At 44.1% G+C, this 13833-nt stretch overlaps 1 protein-coding gene across 3 annotated transcripts in view; it reads left to right on the top strand.

The window, feature by feature from the left end:
* Positions 1–13833, top strand: part of SH3KBP1 (SH3 domain containing kinase binding protein 1) — a 334904-nt gene that overhangs the window by 224540 nt on the left and 96531 nt on the right. For all 3 annotated transcript variants that reach the window (XM_047075975.1, XM_047075977.1, XM_047075976.1), the window contains one exon: positions 8402–8477. In XM_047075975.1, coding sequence (XP_046931931.1) covers positions 8402–8477 — 76 coding nt within the window. The remainder of the gene's footprint in view (positions 1–8401; positions 8478–13833) is intronic.

Here is a 13833-nt window from a genome sequence, read left to right as displayed (position 1 = left end):
ACTGAAACCTTGATTTAGCCAGTTGGACTTCCCTTGAACCTTAAAAGTGAGATGGGATTCAAATACACTGGGGGAGGAGGTGCTATCCCCGGCAAGGGAAATAGCCTAGACTATGTTATGATTAAATAAATCAAAATATTTTAAATCCGGAGAGCATCTTTGTATGTTAATTGAATTCATACAGCTACTTTATAGAAAAATTAGGACTCGGTCCACAAAAGTACAGCAAGTGTCATGTGAAAGCCCTGGATGAACAACACTCAGACCAGGCCCATGGTGTTTACTCCTGCCATCACATCCTTCTGTCTCCTTTAACCATACTCTTTAAATTCTCCAGATGCATCTAAAAAGGGAGCATTGTTAAGCAAAAGATAAAAGTAATCCTCTAGTAGAAAGAAGGGTTATGTTTTCCTTTTATCTGTCATAGCGGCGGAAAATAGTCTTTTAGGGCATAATGGCGAATTGTATTTTGTCAAAGTGGTATATGAAATGGAAATTTACTTTGGCCTGTTCATCCTCTGTGAAAAAGATGATGTTACAACAAAATAGGATGCAGGCTTCTCTCTTGGGCACAGTGGAGGTAAAATATAAGCAGTATTTTCATATACCGTCAGATGTTTGGAGAGCTGCCTTCTATGATTTTAATGTTGTCTGAATGTACATTCTCCACCTCATTGAGCACTTAAGTAGGTTTTGATTCGTTCTTCAACACTGCATTTCCCCAGCATGAGTGAAGCCCCTACTAAACATTCAATAAGTTATTTTGTTTTGACAAAGAGAAAATCCTACCTGTGAATGTGTTCTATGGATCTTGCCAGTCTTTTTAGGGCATGGTCTCTAGAGCTATTGAAAATGCAAACAAATGACCCAAATGAGCAAATCTTGGCAGAAGATAAAGTGCATGATAAATGGTAGAATTGGCTCCAATTCTCAGATACATCTTTCGACTGATACACACAAATGCACACATGTGTCTCAGGAAGAGAGAGAAATATACTAACGTAAAGCAGACTCCATGTATACATGTTCAGTAGAATGATAGATACTAAAGTTTTTATTGTACAGATTGAAAGAGTAAAGCCTGGAAGGCCTAACTAATGGAGGCATCAAAGATGGGCATCCGTGTTTTATATTCAGAAAAAGGTTGCTAATAGTCTTAAGAGTACAGGGAAAGGTACCAGCCACTGAGAGATATGGCAGGTTGCAGCAATTGGAAGTAAATGTCTTCAGGGCTTTGGGACTTTCTGTGAACAGCCATTAAGAAGCAGTATATATTCAGAGTGTTTTAAGGGAGATAGTAACGGGTGATAGTGGAGGTTGACTAAAAGTTGAGTCTCATGGGAGATCAGAGGCAGTAGCCTGAATTGGGGAATAGGATCCTTGTCTAGAAAACTAGTGAAATGGTCTCTGTGATAGTAACAGGGCTCTAGTCTGGGGTCAGAGAAGAAGGGGCAAATCTGAAAACAGAGCTTTGGTGGTGGATTTGACATGAGAACATGCAGTAAGAGGGTAATCAAGGGTGGATTCCAAGTCGTGAGTCTAGGAAACAAAGAGGATGAGCCAGGAGACTTTAGGAAGTAGAGGCAGTGATGTTCATCCAGCTCTTCCATACACTACTCATTCTTGTGATGTGTTCATAAGTAGCACAAGAAGTACTGGTTGAGCTTAGAAGACACTTAGATAATGCTAAGGTTAAACGGTAACTACAGGACTTCTCAGAGCTTTTAATTTGCTATTATGCAAGGATTAGATCAGGTGTTCTATGTTTTCCATATTTAACAGATTGTGGGATTCGGTGTTTTGGCACTTGCTAGTTGGTACAACATCTTGGGAGCATACTTTGGAAAATGATTTCAGCACAAGAGAATGGGGTGTGTGTGTGTGTGTGTGTGTGCGCGCGCGCGCACGTGCACGCGCGTGGGTGCACATGTATGTACACATACCTGGATGATAATGAATCCTCCACATGAGGGTTTTTTGATCATAATAGGTAGGAACTTGAGAGAATGCGAGGGAACAGGCTAGGATGAAGAGTTGGAAGTCACAGGCAGAGAGCTGTCTACCAGGAACATGGCTGAGATTGGATTCTTCTTTATGGTGACCAGTAATTAATAGGAGGTTGGGGGTGTGTGCCTGGGAACAAGAGAGTAAGCCAGGGGCGACAGAGGTCTAGGAAATAATCCTGGAAAATATGCTGTCACCAGAGATTATGCTGCAAAGAGCTGATACAGGACAGTGACAAACAGTGGGCCCTCCTAGTCTCGTTTGTCAAGAAGGAACTCTCCACTCATTCACCAGTTGTCTTGGGAGGATGTTAATGCTAGGGTAACGCATGCGTCCGTGGCATCCTCAAACTCCCTGCTCTGTTCAACGCTTACTAACCCTTTACTTTGTAGAGAGAATAATTTACATCTAGGTCCTGCTCTCAAGGAGGCCACTATTTCTGAAGAGAAAAGGAGAGAAAAGCAGTTAAACTTTCTAAGCGTAATACAGCTAACAAATGCTTCTAAAGGAGCTATGGATCTGACCAGGTCTTTGACCATGATTGGGCAAAGAGGTTTAACGTAATTTGAACTTTTGCTAACTTTTCAAGACAACTGGGGAAATAAACATTATATGGGTAACCGTAAGTCTGAAGCCCAATTTTAAAATCAGGAGATTACTTAAGAAGTTTTTTTCTTATAGCGGTGTTTAAAAATAGACTGAAGCATGCCTCTCGGAGATGTCAGAAATGACACAGTGGTATCTGAGGTGTTTTAAAGATGACCTCTGACCCTAGAATGGAGCTACAAATATATTTTTTCTTTTACTGGACCATGTATTTTATCTTTAGAATTTTGAGTTGTATTTTATTCCAGCATATGTCCTGTTGGTATCAAATAGTTTAAGCTGAGCCAGCCAAAGGCGGACGAATTGACAGTTGCTAATGTAAATTTCCCAGCGAGTAGAAAAGGCTCCCATTAGAAGCTCACAGGCCCCCATTGTGAGGACGCTCCTTTGTGCTTGTTCTCTTCTGGCTCTGACATGAGCTGGCTCACAGGGCTTAGGCTCTGCTCCTACCGTTCTCTGCTGAGCACCAAGCAGACTTTTCCTAATACCATCAATTAGAGGTGTTCATGAAAGGAATGTGTAAAAATAAATATTAAAAGTTGACAGTGAGTTTTAATAGTTTGTGTATCTTTCTGAGTTACGATGGTAAATGAAAGCTAAAAGGTTGTGGATAGGGTTATATATAGATCCTATTTCTCTTTTCTCCTGTCACTATCTCCCATAGCCTATACCTCTCCGTATCTTGTATATGACTCACATTTGGGAGAACCATGCCAAATGGTTGGACACTCGTCAACACACTACTCTGGAGAACCCAATGAATTGCTGTTTCGGTGTTGGTGATAATGTGAAACATCCTCCTGCCTTTTCGTCTGCTTCCCTGCCTCACGTTGAGCAGGCACTTAATAAATCTGTGCTGAGCATAAAGGGAAGGAGTAGCGTTAAACACGAAGGTAGTAAAAGGAATGCCTTGAAAGAACCATCTTTTATCTTGTATTTTACCAGCTGTTTGAAAAGTCATCTCTTGTGTTTGGCTTTATGTGAACACTTGAGTAATGTCTACATATAGCTTCTCAGAAAATCACCCTCTTCTGGAATAGGTATCCGAAAGCCTGGTCTACCAACAGAGAGACTACACTGATTGAATATAGGGCTCTCTCTCTCTTTCCTCCCTACCCTCTGAGCCTGATTGCCTCTGTGATTAAGAGTTATGCGTAGTATTCTGAGAGGAGACTTTCAGAGATGGGACTTAAACTTCCTTCTCCTTAGCATTGTCCTATAATTAGAAAATTTTATACATTCAAAGGAGTTTGCATCTGAATTAGAATGAAGTCACAGGGGTGACTTGGTTTGAGCAGGACCCTGGTCTCACGCTCCAGCAGTCACAAAGAGAAACAGATCTATTAGTCATTAGGGAACTGGATTCTACTGGGCTCACATCCAGGGATTGTCTTTCCTACAAGCGTTAGTTTCTTCATTTTGGCACAGAAGAGGGGGAAAAAATTACTTGCTCCAGTAACTGAAATCATATGGGGGTTATCTTTCTTGATGCTGTATTACCAGATCTTGTAGAGCTAGGAATATATATGATCGCTCCTACTTACTACACACAAAATCGCCCAGAAACTTTATGTAGGGTTCTGTCGAGAAAGCTAGTAGGAGAAAGGCTTCTGGTCTTAAATATTCGAAGGAATGCTTTTTTTAATTGTTTATTTTTAAAAGTCATTTTTTTAAATGGACATTAGGATGTGGTAGGAGAGGCAAAAGTTGATGGCAGCCTGGTGATTACTGTTTGTTGAAGTAGATCAATAGCAATAGTAGCTCATTGTCGGTGGCAACCAATAGTTGTCGATTTGTAGAGCTTTCAGCTTTATGCAGCCATCCATATGTACATGTCTTCCGAGACCAAGCAGTGGCTTCCGAGCTGGGAGGCAAGCAGAGCAGAGTAGCACAGATGTGGCTACTAAGAGGTCTTTAGACCACAGCACGGAGAAGAGGAAGCGCTCAGCTGTTCCTTCACAAGGCAGATGGTAAAATGGGCCTGTTTGCACATCTCTTAGGAGTGAAAGAGCCGGGTCCTGAGCTGAGTCCACACAGCCCCCAAGTGTATGGCCGGTGCTTGTCCTGGATAGGCCGTCTTCTTAAGGCACCCAGAGGGCAAGATCTTGGAACCCTGCCGAGGAAGCAAGGAATGGAGATGCTGAATCCTCTTCCACAGCTGCTATAAGCCTAACGTCCTTCGTCACTGCCTTAAAGTGGATGAGAGATGTCTGGATGTGATTCCCTGATTTTTCTGTCTCCTTAGGCCTGGCCTTCAATTATATCTGACCTATGTGTGTACTGGAGCTAGGCATTGCCCTTTAAAGTTTTTTTTAAATGTTTATTTATTTTGAAGGGGAGGGAGGAAGAGAGAGAGAGAGAGAGAGAGAGAGAGAGAGAGAGAAAATCTCAAGCAGGCTCCACATTCAGCGTGGAGCCCAACTCAGGGCTCGATCTCAGGACCGTGAGATCATGACCTGAGCCAAAATCTAGAGTTGGACACTTAACTGACTCAGCCACCCAGGCGCCCCTAGGCATTGCCCTTTGAAAGTTCGGGTTCTGTTCACTTTTAGCCCACTGGACCAAAGATGTTTTCAGAGGTGTAGGGGGAGCTGAAAGCCAGGTGGGAAAGCAGTAATTCATTACTCCTTGTCTTTGTTGTTGGATTTAGAGGAAGGGCGGAGGACAGAGGTTCTCAAAGGGGGCATTTAGAAAGGCGTAGGGCATTTGGGGTGGATGCATTGACGGAGGAGCACTGCAGGCTATTAGTGGGCAGGAGCAAAGGTCACCTAATGTCCTTTAGTGTGAGACAGTCTCCTACAATGAAGCGATGTCCCATCTAACATGCCCACAGAGGGAAACACTGTGGAGGAGCAGCAGGACGTGGCTCTCCCTGGAGGTCACTACATTCATGCAGATCTGCCCACTTGACCTTCATGGTAGTATGAGGCTAGGTATGGTCTTCCGTTGTTGGTACAAAACCATCTTTCCGTCCATTCGTCCATCTGTCCCATCCATCCTTTCAGGGCTTCTTTGGTGAAGAATCCCATGGCCACCTATGTCCCTATTCTTTCCCCTCAGTGACATTGTCACCCTGTTGGCTCTCCTAAACTCTCATTCCTCTCTGCACTGACTGATTTAGTAGGAATGACCAATTGTTATGCCAGCTGAGAACAGAGAAGGTAGAAGGCAACAAAGCCTTCTGGAAAGAGAGAGAGAAGAGGAAGAAGAGTGAAAAAGACAGCTTATGATTTATAAAGATATGAGAATAGGCACCTGAGTTGTTAATCCTTGAAAGGTATTTGGCTAGTGCTAATGGAATCCCTCCTACCTCTGGGTCAGTGCTTCTCAATCTCGAGTGTGCATCAGCGTCCCCTGGAGGGTGTGTTCAGACAGAGACTACCAGGAACCATCCCCAGAGTTTCTGATTGAGAAAGCCTGGGGTGGGGCCCGGGAATTTGCTTTACTAACAAGTTCCCGGTGATACCCGTGCCACTCGCCTGGGAACCATACTTCTCTAGCTCTTAGAGAAGAGAGCAACCCCTGAATACTTCCCATCTCTGGGACGCCTGGGAGACCAAACTGAGAGGGGAGGATCTTGACTTACTCTTGACCTTCAATCATGGCCCAAGAGGAAGGAAGGAGGAGCTAATAAGCCCAGCACCCCTGGAAGGTGAGTGCATTTTCAGCCACACCATCACCCCTGTTGCTGGGATCCATGCAAAGGCCAGCGTGCTGTATTTTCTGAAATAGCAAGAAAACAGAACAGAGTAAGCTGTTCTTTACGTGTTTTTCTGTATAGAAGTAAGTGTATTTAACCGGTGGATCTTCTTGATGTCTGTTAGCTTGCACTGTCCTGTAAACCAGGGCATCAGGGACCACGGGCAGTGCTTCCTTTTGTTACTAAATAAGGGGGAGTTGTCCAAGCATACAACCTATGAAGGTCTCTAAAGGAAGGCACCTGGTTTAACGCCCAAACCACTGGAAGCTTCATTTTTTTTCCCAGAAAGGAACCCAAGTCAGGATTGAGCATAGTGTTTCCTTCTGCATATTCCTGATTTCTTCTCTCCACTGTCAGTGAAAACTGACGTGCCAGTGGTTTTTCTTTTCTTCTTCCTAATGAGTTAATGATAGTGATACTTTAGTCTGGTCCGAAAGGGAAAAACAGAGATTGATGGCGATGCTGTTGGAAGTGTGAACAGGAATGTGAATGACACTTGGACAGTGCCTACTTTTCCTGTCAATTCCTGGTTTTTGAAGATAATTCTAAGAACGGTTTCTCATCAAATTTGACCTTATGGCCGAATAACAACACACTTTTTCCCTCCTTGATGTTTCCTTGGAATCACAAAATAGTATTAGGTTGAGTACTTAGCAGCAGTGGAGGGGTGGCATAATATTTTGGATTTCATTTTTTATCCAATTTAGAAAGCCCTGTGGCACTAAATAAAAATGTCACCGTGTAAAATGTAAAAGCTTTCTGTCACAAATGTTTTTAAAAATTCATAAAGGGCTGAGGATTTGATTTATCTTTTCCTCTTTCTGTGATTTATTCATATTTAATGTTAGTTTCAACATTTGAAGCATCAAGGACTTTTTCAAATTAAAAACTGTGGTGAATCAGTCTTATTTGAAGAAACATTCCGCCATGCCAGTTCATTGCTGTTCACGTGTTCAAGGTGCAACTATGTTTGGCTTTCCCAGTGGCTGGAATTCTCGCTAGGGAAACCCTTCGTTGTTGGGGAGGTTGAATTGCCCCAGCTACTTGATGTTGACAGCCATTTCCCAGGTATCAATAGACCATTTCCTCGGGCATTAATCATTATCACACAAATGTGGTGGCAAAGGAGAAGAGTGGGAAGGGACCTTGCCTTTGGAAGCAGCATTTTGTTTACTGTCTTGTTTTTTCATTTTTGGTGCCTTTGAGCCTCTGAGTCACTTGTGTTTTCAGAAACATCTTTAGTCAGTGACAGTATCAGTCTTTTCTATGGATGGTTTATTAATAATGAATGATAATAGAATTAGCCTGGAACGAAGGGAAGAAAATGAACTCCACACAAACTCATCATTTTTTTTTTTTTTTTTTACTAGTAAATAGACACCTAGGGTCTGTGGCACAGGCCTTTCTTAAAGCCCTGGAAGGTTAAAAGGCTGGAAGGAAGAGCGCTGCGGGCTCCCCTCGTTCCACTTTTAGGGCAGATAGACCTGTGCTAGAGGACGTGGGTGTGTTCGCTCCCACCCCACGAGGCACCGTGCATTTTCCACGGCTGGGGCATGCGATAAGGCACACCTGCCCTGGACATTCTTGCTTCTGCCTGTCCTTCCACCTGCCTATCCACTTGTCCTTCTGGCCCTCCCTCCCTTTATCCTTCCCGTCTTTCTGTCTTTTTATCCTTTTCTTCTTACTATCATTCTTCCACTCTGCACACACTCTTGAGCGCCTCCTCTGGGCCAGGTGCTGTGCCTCCACGGATATAGTCAGCTTCTCATCAAGTGAGGGGAAAGGTACCTGTCTACTTTGCTGAAAATCATCAGCCTTTTAGTAAGAGCATCAAGGAAGAATGGGAATAAAAGGTTTGGAGCGCCTACAAGGATGAAACCCTTCCTCCCTGGTTCTCTCACGTGCTTGCTATGCTTGTTATTGAGGCTCTGACCTGTCAAAGAATGGCAGGCCCTGCTCGGAGCAGCCACGCCTCGAGGGTGTGGTTTTGAGAAGCAGTTGTGAACATTTTGTCATCATGAACTTGATTTTCTTTCTTTGCTTAATGGAGAGAATCATCTAGTTAAGTAAAATGATCTCTTTCCTCCTCAGACAATTGGAAAGAAGTTACCTCCAACGACGGCAACTCCAGACTCGTCAAAACCAGAAATGGACGGCAGGACAAAGAGTGAGTTTCCTTATTTATCCATATTTTACATTTGGAAGCAGTTAAGGGTTTTTCAGTCATGGACATGCTTTTGAAAAATCCTCACATAATCCTAATGGCTGTTTAACTTTTTAAATTAAGTCTTTTAAATTTCAGTATGGTTAACATACAGTGTTATATTAGCTTCAGGTATACAATATCTCGACTCAACAATTCTGTACATTACTCAGGGCCCATCATGATAAGTGTACTCTTTAATCCCCTTCACCTTAATGGCGTTTTAAAATACATCAGAAAAAATATACCCAAATGTGTTCCACTGGGTCCTACCAGTGGGTGGGCACAAGTTAGATTTGGCACTCTTGGGGGGGTTTCTTCTTTATGGAACGTGGTTCTTTCCTGCCGCCTGTGTCAGAGCTGGGGCTTATCCATATATACCCAATCACTTTGCATCATTCAGGAGGCAGAAAGGCTGTAGAGAATGGCAATTCAAGCAGTTGGGGGATTCATAGGGCTTTAAGTCAGGGAGGCCCTACCTTCTAGCCTCAGCACTCAGCCAGCACTCCCAGCCCTTGCCTGCCTGCCTGCCAGCCAGCCAGCATCCTCAGTGCGTCTCGACTAAAATCTCTCTACGCGCAGATGTCTTGCTTCCATTGAGCCACATACGCTCTTCCTGGAATTTTTACCCACGAATTTTAGTCTCTGGGTCTACAATGATATTAGCCCATTTTCCTCCTAACAGCCCTTTAAGTGTTTGAGGATAGTTGTCTCCCTAACGCCTTCCTAAAGGTCCTATTCCCTGTTCTAGATGGTTGCCAGATAAAATACAGGATGCCCAGTACATTTGCATTTCAGATAAACAGTGAATAATTTTTTGGTTATAAGTATGTCCCCCGTACTCTTTGTTGTTTATCTGAAATGCAAATATACCTGGGCGTCCTGAATTTGTAGTTGTTAATCTGGCAAGCCTCCAATCCCTTTAGCTATCCTTTCAGTAACTAGGGCATTCTGGACAGGCTCTGGTCAGAAACAATTACTTCAGTTCCTTCTAGGGATTTTATTTTTTTTTTTCCAGCTTCAGATTTTCTTATGAGCATCATGTGGACAGACTGCTAATATAGTTTGGAAAGCCAAAGATTGAGAGAACATAAATCACACATATATAATTATGATTAATATAAGAGCAAGCACAGCTTTATCCTTTTAATTGAGAAATAATATACCATTGAAAAGCAAATGAGGGGTGCTGCCTTAGACTTAGGAAAACGAATTTGTGGGATTTGCCAAACCAGAAATGGTGGTTTTGATAAACAAGTTCATGGAAGATACGGATGCAGGTGCTGTAGCTCTGCCTTGGTGTGGAAGGTTCAGATGAGGTCTGGTGCCTTCCATGTGGTAATGCTGTTGTCCGACTCCTGGTCATAGGCAGAAAGCCCACTTGTCTAATACTCTAATGCAGGGGTTCTCACACTTGAGTGGGCCCCAGAATCACCTGGAGAGCTGGGCCCCACCCCCCAGGTTGCTGGGCCCCACCTCCACAATTCTGAGTCATTAGTCCAGTGAGACCTGGAACTTTGCTTTTCCAAGGAATTCCCAGGTGCTGCTGCTGCGCCTGGTTTAGGGCCCACACTTCCAGAACCACTGTTTGGAACTCATCAATATTCCTCAGGACAACCTGGCCCTGCGTTTATTCATGCAGGTTATACACTTTTATGCTAAACCTACCTTTAGGCACTAAAGAATTTTCTTTCTTTCTTTCTTTCTTTCTTTCTTTCTTTCTTTCTTTCTTTCTTTCTCTTTAAATTTAATTTAGAGACAGAGAACAAGCAGGGGAGAGAGGGGCAGAGGGAGAGAGAGAGAGTCTTAAGCAGGCTTCAAACTCATTGCAGAGCTCAATGGCAGGGCTCGATCCCACAGCCCTTGGATCATGACCTGAGCCAAACTCAAGTTGGATGCTCAGCCAGCTGAGACACCCAGGTGCCTCTAGGCAGTGAAGAATTTTCAAGAATTGAATATTTAAACCATTCTGCAAACATTTCTCTTGTTGGACAGTAGCCTGTCCTTCCTTCATTCAACTGCTTATTCTGTAGTTGCGGCAATTGACAGGTTTCTAAATGATCCCTGTTATTAGCAATGTTGCTTGGATGACCAGAATGGGGAATAGGCAGGAGAAGGAAAAGGGGAAGACGCATCAAGCCTCAAAGGTGATGGGAATGTGGTCCCCAGGGTAGGCTATCCTCGTGACATTGGACAACCAGTGGTCTTGACCAACCTGATTTGTGTCTGCAGAAGTAGTAATCTGGGCAACAGAGGTTTTGTTTTAAGGGAAAGACTTTCAATAGAAGTAAAGTCAGAATTCCCTGTAGATGGTGCACCTCTGTCCAGAATAAAAAGGACCTTGGTCCTCCTTGGGTGACTTTGTAGGTTGCTCTTGGGAGGATTCTGAGCAGCAGGGTCCCGAGGGTCACTTGTAAGGATGTGGCACATTGGACAGTCTGCAGGGCGTGCTGCAGTGACTAATCCTCAGGTCTTCAGAACTAGCCCTCGGATAAGATCCTGTTCCTGATGCTTTCTTTTCACCCTCTGCCATGTCTGCAGGCAGGAGATTCCAGTCTTTTTGGAAAGATTAGCTGGGCAGGGGTGGGGAGGGTAGCTGTGTTTTAGAGCTGGCTAATAGAAATATTATGTGAGTCACATACGTGATTTTACAATTTCTAGCAGCCACATTTTTAAAAAAGAAAGAAGAAACAAGTGAGCTTACTAAATTAAATATGTAAATGTATTTTATTTCACTCAGTGTATCCCCAATAGTATCTCTTTAACATGTAACCTGTATAAAATTATCAAATGAGATATTTTTCTTCTTTATCTATATGAGTCTTCACAGTCCAGCGTGTCTTTTACGTGCACGGCACAGCTCAACTTGGAGCAGCCACAAATCAAGTGCTCAATAGCTACGTGTGCCTAGTGGCCACAGTATTGGACATGGCCGTTTGAGAGTAATTCTGGGATCTAAGATGGGCTTTCTGGGCCTGGGTATTAACACAGATCCGAATACTCAGCTCCTTCAAGCATGTGGGAGGATCTAGGCTCTAGCCCAAGCCTTGTTCCGTCCTATAAGTATCTATTAATTATGTCCATCCACCTGGCTCTCTGGAAGCATCACGGTGGGGGGATGGGTTTTTTTTTAATTAACATTTATTCATTATTGAAAGATAGAGACAGAGCATGAGCAGGGGAGGGACAGAGAGAGGGGGAGACACAGAATCCAAAGCAGGCTCCAGGCTCTGAGCTGTCAGCACAGAGCCTGACGCGGGGCTCGAACTCACAAACTGTGAGATCATGACCTGAGCCGAAGTCGGACACCCAACTGAGCCACCCAGGCACCCCGGGATGGGTTGTTAACAAAGAGTGTTGTTAACAGAGGCTGGGTGGTGTGTTTTTGCCCAAAGTCGGACGTGTGCATTCTAGGACCAGCTTGTTATTCGCTAGCCGTGTGACCTTGGATGAATAATTTTATTTCTCTGCCTTGCTCTTCATTGTCTGCGTTGCCTGTGAAGTCCGAGGGTTGCTCTAGAGACAACCCCTGTGGTCTCTCCCAGCATCTTCATCCCCTGATTCGGTTCCAAAAGCTCAACGATTCAGAGTAAAACATTTCTGCATTCAAAGAACTGAGCAGCCAGAGGGGAGAGACAAAAAGAAGATGGGGACAGTTTAGTAGGAACGTGAGAGGTCATCGGGTATAGGTGTAAGTATGCATGTAAGTGTGCAGGAGGTCAGAAGGAGAATTCTCAGTGTCAGTGAAGGCTTGAAGGATGTTTATTGACAGATGTTTTTCATGGGCCAAAGAAAGAATTTCTCCAGCTAATTTCCCCCACCTGCTTTCTGGCTTTCACTGTAAAGGGCACGTTCTCCCAGGATCTCCACGAGGCACCTAAGTCCACCAAAAAGCCCCTTGCATCGCTTTCAGATTGTGATGTGACTCCTGTGTTCCCTGAGCTTGAGAGTGGGGCGGCCCTCCTTTCTGGTCAGTGGACAGATCTGTAACAAAAACCGCCCGGCAGTAGAGAGGAGAGAAGCCCCTTCCTCACATCTCTGTCCTCGGCAGGCTAACATACAAGCTCCCGTGAGGATTAAGAGTTATGATGATTCAAAAAATGTTCATGTGGATTGGTATTTTCTGGGGGAAAGTGAAACTCAGCTGATTAGGATTTATTTAAACAACTAACATCACCTCTCCTCCCCCCAGTAAAGCTTTCATGATATTGAAACTCATCTGAAATGCATGCTGGGGAACAGATTGCCAGGACTTTCATAACAAGAGAGACACTATCTAAATATTCATAAATGAAGTACCCTGAGATTCCTCCAGCTCACCACATCTGGAATTTCCCTCTTTCTTACTACAGTTGATACAGATTTGTGGCCTTGGTGGGACAGAAAAAGTAACCCGGAGAAATGGGCTATTTCGCATCTTTCTGAACAAAGAATTGAAGTCTTAGAGATTCAGAGCACCAGTTGAGCAGGAGGGTTAGGAAAAAGAATGATCCTTGACAAAATTTGGACAAAGGCAGGTGAGGCTTCTGAATAAATGATGACCATGGGGCAAAGGCTAAACTTGCCCTGCCTAACCTCTCCTCACTCCATCCCTGGACGCTTGTACCACCTTCCTGGTAGCTTTGTTCATTGACTCACTTCCTGGGAGTTGTCCCCTGTGATGGTGACACATGGTGGCTTGTGGCTATCGTGGGTCCCTCGAGGCAGAGCCTGTGTCTTCTATTCGATAGCCCCACCATATAGCCCAGCAGAGTGTCATAGACTCACTGGGCACGTGACAAGTGGTAGTTGAGCAAATGGAGACTTATAAATGACTTAAAATTTAAACAGGTTCTGTACTGGACAGAGTCCTGTGAAAGTGGCATAGTAGCCATGAGTCCTCTTTCTGAAGTTCACAGTCACCAGCTGGAAAATGACACATTTGATCACCTAAGACCCCTGAACTTACTTTGGGTTTCTAGGGATTAGTAGTGGTTGCCAGTGTTCCGTGGGGCTTGACAGACCCTTGGTTCTTTCCAGTCCCTGCTCTAGACCGTTCAGCCCAACAGCACCAAGACAAACCCTTGCCTGACAAAGGTTTATTGGTTCATCGCACTGAGGACACTTGGTAGGAGAACCCGTGCGGCCCCATCACACCAGACAAAAGAAAAGAGAGTGGTTACCAGTTCGGAGGAAGGGGGAATGCAGTGAAATGTAAATGAAGCAGTGTTTTGACAGGTTGCAAGCAACGCAGGGCTGTTAAGGGGTCAGCATCAGGTGTGGACTGCGAGGTGCACCCAGGTCCTATTTCTTTGGGAACCACCGAGTTAAGATAAGTGTG

The sequence above is a fragment of the Lynx rufus genome, unplaced genomic scaffold (assembly GCF_022079265.1).
Source record: "Lynx rufus isolate CCGP_SWC_20201006 ecotype Redwood Valley unplaced genomic scaffold, mLynRuf1.p SCAF_14, whole genome shotgun sequence".
NCBI lineage: Eukaryota > Metazoa > Chordata > Mammalia > Carnivora > Felidae > Lynx > Lynx rufus.
The sequence above is the reverse complement of the archived record's forward strand: the minus strand, read 5'-3'. Positions and strand labels throughout refer to the sequence as shown.